The 15,852-nt window shown below is 41.9% G+C and overlaps 1 protein-coding gene across 1 annotated transcript; it reads right to left on the reverse strand.

The window, feature by feature from the left end:
• Window positions 1-296: 296 nt before the first annotated feature.
• ASB11 (ankyrin repeat and SOCS box containing 11) lies at window positions 297-12,943 on the reverse strand. Its single transcript, XM_048294599.1, has 7 exons — window positions 12,743-12,943; window positions 9,654-9,733; window positions 6,606-6,713; window positions 4,968-5,118; window positions 4,638-4,772; window positions 3,518-3,709; window positions 297-668 (listed from the first exon to the last, which is right to left on the reverse strand). The coding sequence occupies exons 1-7, from the start codon at window positions 12,918-12,920 to the stop codon at window positions 544-546; spliced, it is 969 nt and encodes a 322-aa protein (XP_048150556.1). The 5' UTR covers window positions 12,921-12,943; the 3' UTR covers window positions 297-543.
• Window positions 12,944-15,852: the final 2,909 nt, after the last annotated feature.

Consider the following 15,852-nt stretch of genomic DNA (forward strand, 5'->3'; position numbering starts at 1 on the left):
TTGTTTGTAAAGCTAAGAGACTAAACATTTTAGAAGCTTCGTAGGTAGAGGATAGTGTGCCCCAGACCCCAAGGTCCTCTCCAGAACACATTCTGTAAACTAAGATAGAACCATCCAGGGGAAGGTTCCCTGGGGAGGGGGGCTAATTCGAGCCTCTCATTGGGGAATTTTTGATAGATATGCTAATTAGTAAGACCTATAATGTTATACCAGATCTTTTGGGGGTGTGCATTGCAGTGTGCATTGAGGTGCATTCGACCTGGACATAGTGCACCTAAGGATCCTTAAAATAAATACCAAGGTAAAATCCCTTTTTCCCTTCTAACCGTGTTTGACTCTTGATTTTAAGACCAGGAAAAGGCATCAATACCATTCACTGCCCCTGAAAAGGTGTTTTCAATTTTCACTGTCACATGGCAGCTTATGTTTGGTAATCACAGAAGACAGTAAATGATGCCTTTGATTTTTTTCCTTTGAGATAATAATCTTGGAGCAAACAGCATTTGTTCCTCTTTCTTTTCCAGTCTAAGGACAGTCACAGGCTTATCGATAAAGGAGGAAGTTCTCAAGTGGCTCAGGCAGGTGCAGCTTGTGGACGGTGTATAGGCAGGACCGGCCCAGACGCTTTCTGATACACAAGCGGCACAGCTGGGCAAGGCTGGCAGGACCTGGGGGGGAAGGATAAAAGGCAAGAATAAGCACCCTCAGCCCCACCACTGGTATGAGTCAAAGCAACAAACACCAGCAGGATTTGCAAGTCAGATCAAGCACTACATAATGACTTGCTGAAGTCAGGGAGAGTTAGATGCATTATTGTTCATATTTAATTTGCGTTGTCAAAGTTGCTTCAGCAATTTCAAAACTGTGAGTACTAAACCCCTTTTTCTGTATGCACAGCTAGGCTGTTTGGCATCTTTTCTTGAGCAAATACTTAAAATACCATAAATTGTCTGCACTGGAGAGAGAGCTCCAGGATGCATAACCCTTGCTCAGGATATAAGACAACCCCCAGCAGTTCTGTGAGGATAAAGGATAAGTACAGTTAATTCTTCATATATATAGAATGTGCTTTTTCCAACCACTGGTGTCTCAGCAGGTATCTGCACAAGTAGTAACTTAGCCTTTTTACATGACCAGTCTCAGAATATTTGTGTTTGTCAGGCAGTCCATCAGTGCTCCTGAAAACATTTTCTTACTGTGTCATCTAATTTTAACTAAGTCTGACTGAAGGGAAAACTTTTGAAGAAAGGTCTCAAAGATAGAAAGTCTTCAAAAGTTTTGTTCAAAAAGACATTGAGGGTAAAAAAAAAAAAAGGAAGACACAAGGACAAAATTCCAAGTCTTTTTGCTCTTCCCTTGCTGCATGTGAAAACTCTTGTTAAACATCAGGGAGTCAAGTGGTAGAAAAGGTGTCAGAGGACTCATCCTGGGCCGTGGCTGGCACAGTACTGCCCACAGTGGTGCTGCCCCAGTGTTTTCCCCGGAGCTGTCCCCACCACACCACGGGTTAGGTGAGGAGCATGCCAGGCACAAACCCACTGGATATGAGGCTCCATTGGTTCTGCAACTGCACGTGCAAATGCACCTTGCTAGGGAATGTGTCCCTGCCTCCCCTTTGCTTTCCTCTTGCCAGAGCTGCTCCAGGTGGAACCTTTACACCTGCCCAGAGCTGCTCAGGTTTTTAACCCTCTCTTGCCCTTCCACTCCAGTTTCTGTCCAAACAGTAGCAATCATGGCAGAGTTTGACAAGTAATGGGCAGAGATGTGGGCCTAAAGGCCTGTCCTTAGATCTTTTGGGTAAGCTTCATAACCTGTGCTTTTACTACAGGAAAATTTAGGAGCTTAAACAGGCTGATACTATCCCATCTGAGAAGAAATTAATGGAAAAATATGGGATATATAAAAAAGAGCATTTGTACAACTGTCACTGGAAGTGAAGACAGAAACCAGCATCTCCTAAAGCACTTAGTAAAACAGACAAATTGTATATTTCACACCATTTAATAGCTAGTGAGAGGAGCAATTAAAGGGACCCACCTAAGTTACCACAGTGGAGAAGTTGGGGGCAGAAAAACTCTTTAGCCTGAGGTACTTATTTCAAACAGAAGGACCTCAGAAAACACAGAAGTAGGGGAAAAGGGTAGCTAAGCACAGCAAAATATCTAAAAGTGGAACTGAAGGTGAGGAAACTGAGGAAACTTCATGCCTGAAAAACAGAGAGTCAGCAGGAATTGAAATGCCTCTAGAGCCTCTCTGACTGCAAGGGAGAAGAGAGTGACAAGATGAGAGTGGAAATCAAAAGAAAAGTTCAGGAAGAGAAAATTATTAATACTAGTATATTTCTTTATCTACACAAACTCTGATTTACACAGGGCTACGGTAGCTGGACACTTGGCAGCCCTGCCTTTGCTCACACAGTCTGCCACTGAGCCCTGAGCAACTTAGGTATGGGGACAGCAGTCACACAAGGTGAGAAGCATTCAAACAAAGTCCTCCCAGAAGGTTTTAGACATGACAAATTAGAGCTCTGCATGAAAAGTCATGGAGAAAGGGAACAGGACAGAAGGATATTAAGCCAATGTTTCATTTTCTCCATAAAGCACACCTGTGTTCAGAGGGTCGGCACAAAGCCTATGTGCAACATGGATATTTATTAATTTGCCATGCCAGAGCTGTTTGGTAGTGGGCTCCTGCTGCACATTTGGTCCTTGGTGGGTTGTGAGCAGGCTCAGGAAGGTGGGAGGCTGTATTGCAAGGGTGGAGCAACATTCATCCTCCACCTTCTCAAAGCCTCAGGGAGGCACAGAGTGGCTCACAGGGTACCAGTGAGTGAGCTGGGAAGCACGGAGAGTAGAGGAGGGGAGAACTAATTCAGCAAGCCCAGAGCACGGGGATATTGCTATTGGATGCATCAAGTTCTGGCCAAATGTTGTGCAGGTGAAAATGGCACAAGAGGATCCTGATTCATTTCTGCTCAGGGGTTTCTTCCAGTAAACAGGAAAGATAATTAATTGCAGGAAGCCTGGAGGTAAACAGCAAAGTGCTGGTCTGTCCTGGGATTGCAGCCCCATAAACCACATGGAAGAGCTGTGAAGCTGAAGAGTCACCTGGCAAAGAGCTCTGCTTTCTCCTGGCAACCAAGGACACACTGACTTGTTGAGCCATGGTGCAAGGCTGAACACTGGATGGTGGTATTAAAATATTATCTATTAAGAATCTTTCCTGGTAGTTTTTAACCCTAGGAGTCCCACCAGGTAAATATGTATGATTTTCCTTCAGTAGACAGGAAAAGATAGCACAGAATAACTGACTGATTTACCACTAAAACGGTAGCACCAGGTGGCAAATCTAGCAACAAAACAGATTTCTGTGTCGTGTTGCAGGTTTGAAGGCAGCAGAGAAGGTAAGAGAACTTATATAGAGCATTACTTGTAAAAGCATTTAAGAAAATCTACTTAGGTAAAGGATATAAATACAGCTTTACTTTAAAAATGAGAAGAAAAAAGGAAACCATTACCTTCCCGAAGCAGAAGGGCCTGCTCCACTTTACTGTTGGGCGTGGCAAGATCCAGGGCACATTTGAGGTCAGCATTTCTGCATTTTGGGTTAGCACCATAGTCTGTCAGCAAGACAACTATCTCCACACTGGATTTCCTCACTGCCACGTGCAAGGGGGTGTCTAATCGCTTCCCCATGTTCACATTGGCTCCTTGGGTGAACAAGAGCACATGGTTAGATCTGAAAGGCAGCTGGGACTGTCCAAACCTGCATCACACAGGCTTCCACCATAGCTACAATAAATGAAGGGGATGGATGGCACACAGGACTCCCCCCATATCTCAGTAGAAGCTGTGCAAAGCTCATCAGGTCAAATACCTGCTCTGTAAGAGTCCTCTGGGCCACCAAACCCTGTCTGCAATGCTCAGAACTAAGCAGCTCAACCTTCAGCCCCAATACATGTTCAAAGCCTACCTACCATATGCTCTTTAAAATTGTTAATAGCATAAAATCTAACATGGATTATGTTAATTTAATTGCCAGGGGAAAAAAACCCCAAACCTTTAGATATCTCATCATAATAACTCTGGAAGCACAGCAAGCAAAATGCTTGCCCCAGGCTGGCTGGGCACAGCAGGGCCACACTTTGAGCAGGTGTAAGTCAGCTAATGCATACTGACAGCAAAAATTTATGCTAGTTCATAACCTGTGCCTGGACCTGCAGTGATTATTTTTCCAAGCAGTTTTACTGCTGCCCTCATCATCCACTGAGGAGTAGGTGGAGTTAATGGTTCGTATAAACTGCTATGTTAAGCAAGAGTTGATTTTGATCAGTAATATTAGCCAGCATTTTCTGTGCTTCCTGTTACTATGCTAGAAAACAAAAATAATTCTGTTTTCACATTCAGATAGCCTCAGGGAGCTGTCTGTAATAGAGGGCTTTTTACTTAGGAAATCATAATGTCTTCATCAACACAGGGGAAATTTTTAATGGCCTCAAATGAGTCTCACAGACTCACTGCCCAAACGACTCTTATGGAAATAACCCACAGTGTTTTAAGTGGAGAGGCAGCTCAGAGAGAGCAGTGGCATTGACTCACACCACCATAGCTCTCCCCTGGCCCCTCTTCCAGGTGTACCTAGCTCCAAAAGCTTCTTGACGCAGTCTGTCCTCTGGTACGTGCAGGCCACGTAGAGAGGGGTCCCATGCTGCTGGTCTTCTTGGTCAATGTCCACCTCGTGGGCCAGAAGGGTTTCCATGCACTCCCTGTGACCTGTGGAGGCAGAGCTGTCACTGAATTGCTGCAGAGCAGAACACACCCAGATACACCTGTGAGGGCACAAGAGCTGTGAGAAAGCCAAGCCCATTTATCTGTACTGATACGGATTTTTTTGTTAATGCTTTGTCAACAACAAAAGGCACATTTGTCACGTAGCTATTCTGGCTCCGCTCACACCCTGAACGTTACCTCTCTTGACCGCTTCGTGGATGGGCGAAGGCAGGTGGTTCCCCAGCTGCGCCTTGGCTCCGAATTCCAGCAGCATGTTGACACAGGCTGCACTGCCACTGCAGCAGGCATTGAACAGAGGAGTGATCCCATCAATAGTGACTGCATTGACCTGCAACAGCAAGACACACTCAGGATAACCCGATATAAGAGGAACGCCCCTGCAACATGCCTCCACCAGAAGCGCACCAGAGCAAGACTCCTGTCTTGTGTAATCTCAGGAATTATTTTATTCACAACTTTCTGAGTTATATGTTGTGACATAACATATATAACATTCTCCTCTGATGTCTGCCCTCTTTCCCAGATAGTTAGTGCCATAAGGCAGAGACACCGCCTGCTATGAATGCTCCTCCTGGAGCTGCTAAAAAATGCAATATTTTATTCTTTCTTTTTTTTTAATGTGAAGAAGTTGAGTATCTTCAAGATTGTTTAGTTTGCATAAGCCTCAAGGTGGAACACCCTCAAATGAAAATGGCTTTGCTTTTTAAATGGAAACATTTACTTTATGTTTAATATTTTCACCTGAAAACGCATTTCCAGCAAAAGAAATTTTCATAGAATTATAATCCCAAACAGAAAAGGAGCTTGAAGAAGTTGATATGCGGGCGTGTCTGTGCAAGACAGAAAATTTTCTTCCCTAACTTCTGATGTAAAGATCTGGCAAGAACCACTATTGCCATTCTCCATTGGGACAGCAGAGCTGTAGATCACAGAACCACAGAATCAGAAATATCCTGAGTTGGAAGGGACCCATCGAGATCATGGAGTCCAGCTCCTGGCCCTGAGCAGGACACCCTGAGAATCACACCATATCCCTGTTTATGCTATGTTTAACTACATAGCAAGCCCTCAGGGGCACTTTATGAAGCAAATCTGCATGTCTCTAACTCTGTGGTACACTGGAGAAGAGTAATGGATTATGCAAGCAAGTGCCAATTTGTACAATTTCCACTGCCCTCACCTCCTCCCAGTCTCATCAGGCAGGTGTGGCTGGAGCTGCTGGAGGCACTGGAGGTCTGTTGACTGTTTTGGTGCAGCTTGGTTTCTTGCCATATAAATTTTACTTGAAAACCCAGCTGACATAAAAATATTCTTATATATTTCATCCATTCCTTAATCTCCACTGTGAATAGGTATTCTGCCTTAGGTTCAGCTGTGGGAATTGTTATTTTATTAGCAGATAAAATGATTCATTGCTTCAAGCACATCCATTTTTACTTACATGAGACTCCCAAACCATCCCATAGAAAACCAGATGTAATTCCAGTGATCATTGCTGAGGGGGTAGGGGGAGGGTAAAGGCGTAAGCTACTTTCTTCAAGGTTATTTCACTTAGCATCTTTCATTCTTTTTCCGTCAACTGTGACTATGTTTCACACACAAAGGGAAAACAGAAGAGAATAATGGGATGATACAAGGGGGAGACAAATCTATAACCCAGGGAAACAGCACACTTATATTTTTCCACATTTCTGTCAGAGATGTCCACCTGCATCTTGGCCCTGCCACACGGACAGCCTGTCCAACATCCCCATTGATGCAGGGAGCATCCATTCTCCAGGTGCCCATGTCCCCACTGGCATCCCCAGGACTTACCTGGGCACCATTTTCCAGCAGCACCTTGGCGCAGGCGACGTGGCCACCCAGGCAGGCCTCGTGGAGAGCTGACACACGGTCTGTTGTCACCAGGTTCACGTTGAAACCCTACAACGTGGGACCAGGGGTTTGAGGGGAGAGCTGCCCAAACCACAGCTCTGCCAGGCTGGTGCAGGTGCCCATGCAGTGGGTGCATGTCTAGGGAAAGTACTCAGGTTGGATGGGTGCTGTCAGTGATTCAGTTCTTGCCCCCACAAACCATAACTGGTGATGGGGTTAAAGAGGGAGCAGCTACAAACTATGCCTTCCGTTTCTAGTTCTTTAGTCAATAGCAGGAAAGACATCACATTTCTTTAACTTATAAGGGTGGCACTCCCTTCCCTACTAAGTCCTGCACCAGGACCTACAGCTGGAGGTATTAACCTTCCTGGATGAGGATGCTTCTGGCACAGGTATCTGCAGCTCGGCTGGAGCTGGCCACTCCTTCAGTGGGGAGAAACAGGCTTCCCTAGAATATGATTCATCCTGTGCTAAAGCAGCTGTTTCTAGTAGGGCAGATGAATAGTGTCCTAAAAGTCCTTTCATTGACTATGTGGGGTACCCAAGTGTGTTTCACTCAGAGGTAGTAAGTACCTGGTAAACCTGTAAGAGAGATGAGTCAAATCCCACCCACAAATCAGTTCCTCTTATCTGACCATCCAGGAAATGTTTTACACTGGAAAAAACCCCAGTGATTTATAAATGCCTTATTACAGGTATTTTCCTAATTGACAGTTGCCATATCTATTCCTGCACAAAGACAAACCAGACATATTCACAAAGGAGAAAGCAGTTGTCATATGCGTTTTCCTCTGAATGAAACGAAATCTCCTGGTAATTAAGCTTTTACAACCACGTGTGAGAACAGGCCTGGAAGCAGCTCCATTTTCCACTTGATGTCATATTGTGAAGCTCAGTTGGTGTCTGCCTGATGTGCTATAGACAGGGCAGCTCACGAGATGGCAGCAATGCACTTTTTGGTACACAATACCCAGCGCAATGGGCAGAAAGGAGCACCTGGGAGCAACCTCACACGGCAAAAAAGCAGTCCTGATGCTGTATTAAAAGCAACCACTGTAATCACTTCAGGCTAAGCATTATATGATAGAAAAACAATCTTTTTCAGTCATGTGAAAATATTATTAATGTAAAAATTGTTGTTAAAATTTCTCATGCGTTACAATGGTGCTAGGGGAATAGATAAAACCTTGAAAAAATAGATTATTCCATTTTCTAATTGTATGGTTGTTTCATACTTAGTGATCAGCATATTCATTCAAGATTAATGTCTTCTAGAGACTCCTAATAAGGAGACCTATTCTCAATAATTACTCATATATACATGTATATATATATTTAACAAATAAAACTCAGTCATTCCAAGTGAAAGAATAAGCATTGGTATCTTGGGAAAAAGAACAATTCCTTTCACTACAAAATGGAGAATAAGTTATAGATCTTACAATGGCTGTTTGCCAAACATCACTCATGTTAAACCTTGTTTTTGATGTACATGAAAAAGTAAACTCTTTTTTCAGGCATTGAAACAGGCATTGGTGAGTTCTTGAGCTGTTTTAAACCTCAGCACTACATCGCCTCCCTATGTCCAGGCATTCCCTGTGGAGCCAGAGCCTCACTGGCTTTCTGGAAAGCTATGGTGCTGCAGTAGAGACTTCTGAGCATCCCACAGATACTCAAGTACAGTCCCATACCTAATTTCAGGCTAGTAGTGTAACTATATTGCAGTCAATGAGCAACGATTATGCTGCTCCTTGAATAGCTGCATCCCTACATTTATCAATCTGTGGTGACTCAGCTCCAATTCAGGCTCTACAGACATTGCTGCCTTGATCTCTTTTCATCAGCAAGGACCTTCATCCTTTACTCCCAAAATTAAATGTCTTCAGGATAAGGAGAAAAGATGAATTAACTAAATGATATAACCACACCACCGGGTGCTTCTTTGGAGTACAACCATGAACAGCGTATAACCAGGGCATCTGGTGAATAACCACAACACCGGGTGCTCCACGAAGCAGGTGGTGTAAGGCCAGCATAAATGAAGATTAGAGGAGTCAGAAAACCATCAAATCCCTGAATAAATAAAGCCTCTTTCTTTTTATCTCTAACCTCCATCACTTCCTTTTCCATAAAAATCATTTTATGTCAGCAGGTGAAGAAAAGAGGGATCAGAAAATGGGAGGGCGAATACTGTCTGTAAACAGCATCTTTTTTTAGCTGCAACTGTGCCTCAAGAGATGTCTGGAGTGGAGACTTTCACACTAGCAGCTCCACTCCTTGAGGATGTTGTCCATTTGAGCTGTGGCCTCTAGTAAAAATTATTTACCTTGACTCTAAAAAGTCTGATAGCCAAGTCAAAAAGCTTTACACTCAGGGAATTAATTTCCCTGCAGTTGCCATGGGGACAAGAGGGAGAGTGGGACAGTTGCCTATTCATGCCACATGAGGACACTGAGTTTAAGCAAAGGTGGTGAGGAAGATGGTTGGCAGAGCACAAGGAACCATAACCTAAACCTTTTCATAAGCAGTTTCTTGTCCTTTCTCATGTATTCTCTCCTCTCTTTTTTTTGCCTCAACTCTCAGTTCCTTTTGGAGCAGAGGGTTTCAGGCTGACTTTCTAAAAAGCAAGATGCACTTTTACAGCTTTTTACTGTTTGTTTTTGTTTTCTTTTTCAATAGCCTACATATACGTATTTATTGTCCCTATTCTCAAGCCTAGTTGCATGATTCATCATTGAGAAAGAGCACAAGGATCACTGTCTATTATATAGCAAGCTACAAGCTGTGATAGTCTTTGTCCCAGGCTTGTCCCCAGCTTCTTCACTAAGCAAACTAATACATGCCCAGAGGTGTTTGTGCTGATATATTATTCATACAGCAATATTTCTTATGCCCTCTTGCACTCTATTACCAGCTCACCAGCCCATAAATGCAATTCATGTGAAACCACCCCTCTTCCCAACCTTTTCTTTACTTGTGGGCTTTTACCTGTGCAATCAAGGTTTTCAGAGAGAGAAGGCGTCCCTGGAAGGCAGCATCATGAAGAGGGGATCGGTCTGCCCAGCTGCCTGAAACAGCAAATGCATGGAAGCTAATTCAGGTATGCGGCAAAAGTAGAGCCTGGGAGGACAGGGGAAGCACAGCCACGTGTAAATGCAGATCAGGGCTGAAATCAGTGTGGGCTCAGCAGTGAAACTGTATGATGAATTGATTTCAGCAGAGCAGCTGAGGAGTCAGCAATCCTGAGAAAGCTGGCTGCTTGCTAAGGGACCTAAGCAAAAGCTTCTCAGCAGAACTTTTAAAAGAACAGCTAAAAAAATGTTTCATCAAAGATCATGAGTTTAGTGCTGATGGGTCTCATACGGAGACTTCAGAACCCTGAAATTCCCCTACTCAAAACCATATCAGCCTCCACCTTTCCTAGGGAGCTCTTGTCACAAATTGCATCCCAGCTTCTCTGACACTTTGTTAAGAGCCTCATAGCAGAGATGACTTGTCCATCAAATGAATTCTGGCATGTCCTTGGCAGTTTTATTTCCTGAACTGACAATTTCATAAATAACATCCTCCCTCTCAGACTACCATGTAACAGGTTTAATCATCCTCTTCACCGAAAGATTTTAGAAAATACATGGAAAAACAAATCCTGCCTGAAGGTTTTACTTTTCTTCTTTAATAATTTTGAGATGTTGAACTCTTCAGACTCCTTCACGTAGGCTTGCTTTCCCTTTTTCTTACCTTAATCTATTTATGTGCCAAGAAAAATAATTCTTTAGCCTAGCTACTACTTACAAGCATAGACATTCAGCTCAGGTTAAATCCCTGCCACTCAAGTAGAGAGCAAATTTACTTGTCCTATATTAAAATTTATACCCATACTGTGACACAATGTGTATAGTAAGTATTTCTCCAAAGGCCAGCTGCATTTCCAGTGCCACAGGACAGAAGCAATACCAGTGTTTGCATTCACGCTCTGTTGTACAGCAACCCCATGGGCACTGTGTTTGAAACCCTTGTCCTGTTTAGTTTTTTCAGCTATGCCACACACCAGAGGGAATGGAAAGGGTGCTTTATCTCCATTTCAAATGTTACCCAAGGCAGGGAGAAATCAATGGGAAGCACAGACACATCCATGGAGACTTGAGGCCAAGGACACAGCAGAAGTTTCACCCGTGGCCAAAGGAGTCTCCTTTTGTTACCCAAGGACCAGGATGCACTTCAGCTATTGGATTTACAGTTCTAACCATAGTTATTACTTTTGTTTCCATTTCTTTAAGGAGCACTTCCTTGGCTCCTAAGGCAGGTACCTGGCATGGAAAGGCCAGCTGGCACAATATATGGCAAGGCTCTGAATGACACATCAGTCAAAATGATGGAAACAGGAACCAAGAAACATCTTCCTAAAAACATCCAAAATACCCCACACCTCTCATCATGCTGGTGACTGAAATAGGCAAGCTCAGTTCAGAAAGTCAGAACACATTGCAAGTGACAAAGTCCAGAGCCCTTATACAGCAGGAAGATTCAGGAGTTACTCAGACAACAGAGCTACAGGGCCTTATTTAACCTTTTAAGCAGAGTGTCACACGTGCAGTGCGTGTTCTCACATGCATTTCCAGGGCATTTCCAATGCATGTGCATGCAACCACAACCTCAGGATAACACACACCTCTGCACACTTCCACACCAGCCACACAACCTACCTCCCTGAAACGTGTGGCAAATATAGTTCCCATATGGGGCACATCTCCCTGTCTCAGCTGGGAGTGACATGACTGAAGGTGCTCTTTTTAAATGCCTACTGATAAATGAAGCAGCCTTGCTGCTGCTGTGCTGCTTCACTGCAAAGAGAAAAGGTTGTGGAACTCTGACTGTAATATGATATAGTGCCCCAGCAACAATATCACATGATCTTACATTTTGTAAGATTATCCTTAATGGCTTTCTGCAAATGGCAACTTGCAGATAAAAATATGTTATGGCCTGCTGAATTTCAAGGTACCTCAATAGGAACCTAAATGAAGGAAAAGCTGCTCTTCACCACATGTCAGACTATGATTGCATAAAGGTGCTTGGAAAAAAATGACAGTAATAAATGATTGGAATTATACTCTTGGGAATAAAAAATAAATTAATAACAAAGACATGTCTTTAGATATACAGGCTTCATAAAAGCTTTGTCAAAAATGCTTGGCTGCGGTATTTCTCTTGGCCAGATCTTAATCTCCCTGCTTTGGGTGGCCATCTCACACCATCTGTGTTCTGCTGCTGTTCATGTGCCTGTTCATGATGGCACAATCCATAATGAAGCAGTGCCCAACAAATGAGTCACATAAAAATGTGTGATGTCACAATGCTGATAAGAATCTTCAGCTAGGAAAATAACCCCTTGTTAGCAGTAAATTTAAAACACTGTGTCATTTTAATTAGTGGAATTAACAGGCACGCAAACACATGCCTATTCATTATTATGGCAGTCATGTGAAGGACTAAAATCACTTGAAAAAAAACAAAACCATGACCCACGAAGCAACCTATGAAATACAATATATTCTTGTGCTGTGTATTTTTCAGAAAAATTTTAGCTGCATTCATTTTTATCATCTGATTTAACAAAACAAGGATTCTTGGCTTGGATTCATAAAGTCATTAGTTATATCCTCCTAGCATCTCCTTTCAGAAAATCAATGTGCTAAAACTTTTCCCTAAATATTCTCTGGCAGTAAAACTGGGTGTTTAGTAAAGCCATCTGTAACCACTGATAAAGAATACCTTGCATCTGAGAACAACGTTTTTGTTTACCATAGTGCCTTGAGCAAATGTTGTCCTCATTCTAGCTGGGTAACTGTTGGAGTCTCATATTTTGCACACCTAAATCATGCCAACACACACTGACACTGCAAAGACCCCAGAAATGGGAGGCTGTTTTCAGGTAAATGTTTTCAGGTTAAAACATTTACCCATGCATTTAGCAAAAAATCCCTTATTTCGTGGCAACTCACTGATTTAAATCCTCAAGTTACAAAAATGTGGCAAGTAAACATTTAAATGTCAGAGAGTCCATATTTTTACTTTACCTGGGACTATTCCATAGATCTCTTCTGCTATCCTGGCAGCTTCTTTTCTGTTGCCTTTAACAATATAGAAATGGGTCAGCAAAGCCAAGGAAATCTTAATTAAAAGCTTGAAGCAAAACAAAGCAAAAATGGCAAAATAAATGTTAGTGAAAGAATGGAGTATAGAACTGCCCTCCATTTTGGTGTGCTCTTTGAATACTTTCTCAGGTTGGCTAAGTTGCACTGGGCTATTCTTGGTATCATATGTCATCTATTTTAAACCCTTCAGAACCTGCTGTTCCTCAGTTACCAAAAATACATCCTGGTTTTATTTGGCATGAGGTATTTGATACTACATAACAGTATCAAGGATAAGGTATTTTGAACATCTCTGCATACACGAAACAAATCAGAAAATCCTTTCCAAACCTACATAAATGAGAACAAATTTTCAGACAGATGCTCTCCACACCACCTGAAAGCCTATACATCCACATTAGATTTTTTCTTCAAGGCAGCACAAAGACCGCATAGACAAAGTTGCAGACATTGTTCAGAAGTGCTGCAACAAGAACTCTTTTCTGTCTTTTCCATCTTGATAACAGGCCTTTCTGGTACTCAGATACAGAACAAAGGCAAACATGTCAAAGAAAAGCATTATCATGAAAGAATTTGAAATAAACCCACATGTCCAAAGCCAGGGCTAAGAAGTTAAAGTTATTCTAGGAGGAGAAAAATACACTGAAATTTCACAATAAGAAACACAAGATAACATACCTTTTTTTCCATTACTCAGAGATAAAGAATGGTGTCCATTGATATCTCTTGCAAACCGCATTCTCTCTTTTGAAAGAATAGAAATATTTTTACATTATCCTCCACTGATTCAAAGGTGTAATATTTGAAATTGAACAAGATGCACCCTTTCTTTAACTGCCCTTTTTACTTTCTGAAGGCACATGGCTTCCATAGAGGACAAAGGCTTTTTCTGCATGCATTTAATTGAATCTGTGTAGAACACCCCCTCTCTTTGTATCTTAAACTTTTATTTATGCCTATTTTCCTATATGCACCACAGAAGGAGGATTTATTTCTTACTTAATTCCCCTCTTTGCCCAGCTTCTCTTAGCCTTCAATTCATACATCTTCTCAAGGAAAAGAGCAGGATAACTCCTCTCTTAGAGATTCCAAAGAGATGGTGGGTATGCACAAGGAAATTACACAGCAAATTATTTCTCTGGGCATTTTAGATGTAATTTCTTTTGGTTTATAGAAATACAGCTGGCTTAGTACCTTTCTGTCTTCAGTGCTCATCCCTTCCAGGAGCACTAAAATGCTACATAAAATATGTGCAGAGGCTGAGATAAAACACCCCAAGCAATTTTCTCAAGTGAACCAATTTTTCTAAAATCCTGAATTAAACCAAGTTATTACGTTCTTACCAATAACTTAACTCCTTACAAAAGTCTTACATCTACCTTTCCTTACACAGTGATATTATACCTGTAGAAACTATAGTACTCATTAATCCAAAAGAGGAAAATTTCCCCTTTTTAGTCACTTTAATACAGGACAAGGCAGCTGAAGATACGGATTGCGTTACAAGTGAAGTTCAGTTAAGGAATCACAGAAAAACATTTAATTCTACTCAGCTGGGAAACAAAGAGGAGAAATTAGCAAGCAAAGGTGGACCAAAAAAAGGGATGATCAGTCAGCCCAGAAAAATCTGAGATAATGAAAACATTCCCCCCAAAGCCAGAGGAATAGTAAAAGCTGTAAAGAATAAAATGTAGGACGCAGAGAAAAAGAACACATAAAAAATTATTAAGACCATTACAAAGTAAAGTCAGACTAAATGATGGAAAATTCTTTCTCATGTAGGGTTTACAAAACTGGCTCTCAACAGGACATAAGCAAGAAGGGAGAGCACCTTTTAAGAGAAAAAACCAGAAAACTGGCTTTTAGTTGCAAAGGAGATTCACTGATTTCTTTCATAATCAACCTGCTAGATGGTATGTAGAATTGTACATGTCCACAAAACTCAGTACAATACAAGAGACTGGAGATCAGGTTTCCACTGAAATTGTCTTATCCCAAATGGAATAATACCAAAGAGCTCTCCAAGTGCTCTAAAAAACCATGAGAAAGTTTGACTGCTTGGAAGCAGTCACAGGAACGTGACTCTTCCAGAAGGACAAACTCTATTTGTGTAGCAGCAAAATCACCCTCCTGGCTTCAGAACAGAACAAATAAAGATTTTCAGTTAAATTATGGAGTGAGTCATTTGAGAAAAACTTGATTAATCTCTTAATCTGCTCTTAGTGTACAAGAGCACTAGGAAAATTACTGCACTGGATGTAAAAGAAAATCATCAGTGGGAAAACAGCTGAACAGCATGGTGGAAAGTATGAACGCTGGTGAAGGTGATAGTCGGGTAAACCACAGCAAGATTGGGTGTGATCACTTGGAAATCTCCGGTATTTTTGAAACTGGAGAGATGAGCAACATAGTGTAGGCGTGAGAACAGGCAAAACACAACAAGAGAGCAATGACAGAGCAGAAACAGGATTCTCATTGTTCTTCCCTCCCTCTTTTGAGCACCATTGCTGTGAGCTGAATGAGGTGGATTATGCAACTCCATTGATAGACTTGAGCGAACAAGTCAACCCCCCGCAGAAAAAAAAACATCTCATAGAGAACTTCTGCAAGGTGCCCAAACTACTCTATGAACCACTCTTCCTTACCTCTAGGATAGTTACTAAATTGTTAAATCAAAACATCCAAAAAATATATTAATCCGTCCAAAAAATTGTCATGAGATGGTGAATTAATAGAAGTAGTTCAGCTGGATCCTCCAAAGAACTGGAAAGGTAATGTTTATATATGCTTAGTTTACAAACATGCAAGGAATAAGCAGAAAAAAAAAGGCAACCCAGTTTAGAAAACAACTCATTTTCAATAAGGTTCACCTTAACTTTATCCAACTTTTAGGGAGAAATGCCAGATGTGACCTGAAGAATTTGGCAAGGAAATAAAAATTAGAGGGATTCTCATCTCAAAGAAATTCAGAGGTATTGGTCTACTCTTACACTACACACACTCTGAATGATAGCAGTATATTTCCAGTGCAT

The sequence above is a fragment of the Corvus hawaiiensis genome, chromosome 2 (assembly GCF_020740725.1).
Source record: "Corvus hawaiiensis isolate bCorHaw1 chromosome 2, bCorHaw1.pri.cur, whole genome shotgun sequence".
Classification (NCBI taxonomy): Eukaryota; Metazoa; Chordata; class Aves; order Passeriformes; family Corvidae; genus Corvus; species Corvus hawaiiensis.

Coding starts and splice junctions, on each gene's coding strand:
- ASB11 (XM_048294599.1), bottom strand. CDS start 12,920: ATGGAGGGCAGTTCTATACTCCATTCTTTCACTAACATTTATTTTGCC. Junction 9,734..12,742: donor GATCTATGGAATAGTCCCAG/GTAAAGTAAAAA, acceptor TTGCTGTTTCAG/GCAGCTGGGCAGACCGATCC. Junction 4,773..4,967: donor CCACGAAGCGGTCAAGAGAG/GTAACGTTCAGG, acceptor CTGCCTCCACAG/GTCACAGGGAGTGCATGGAA.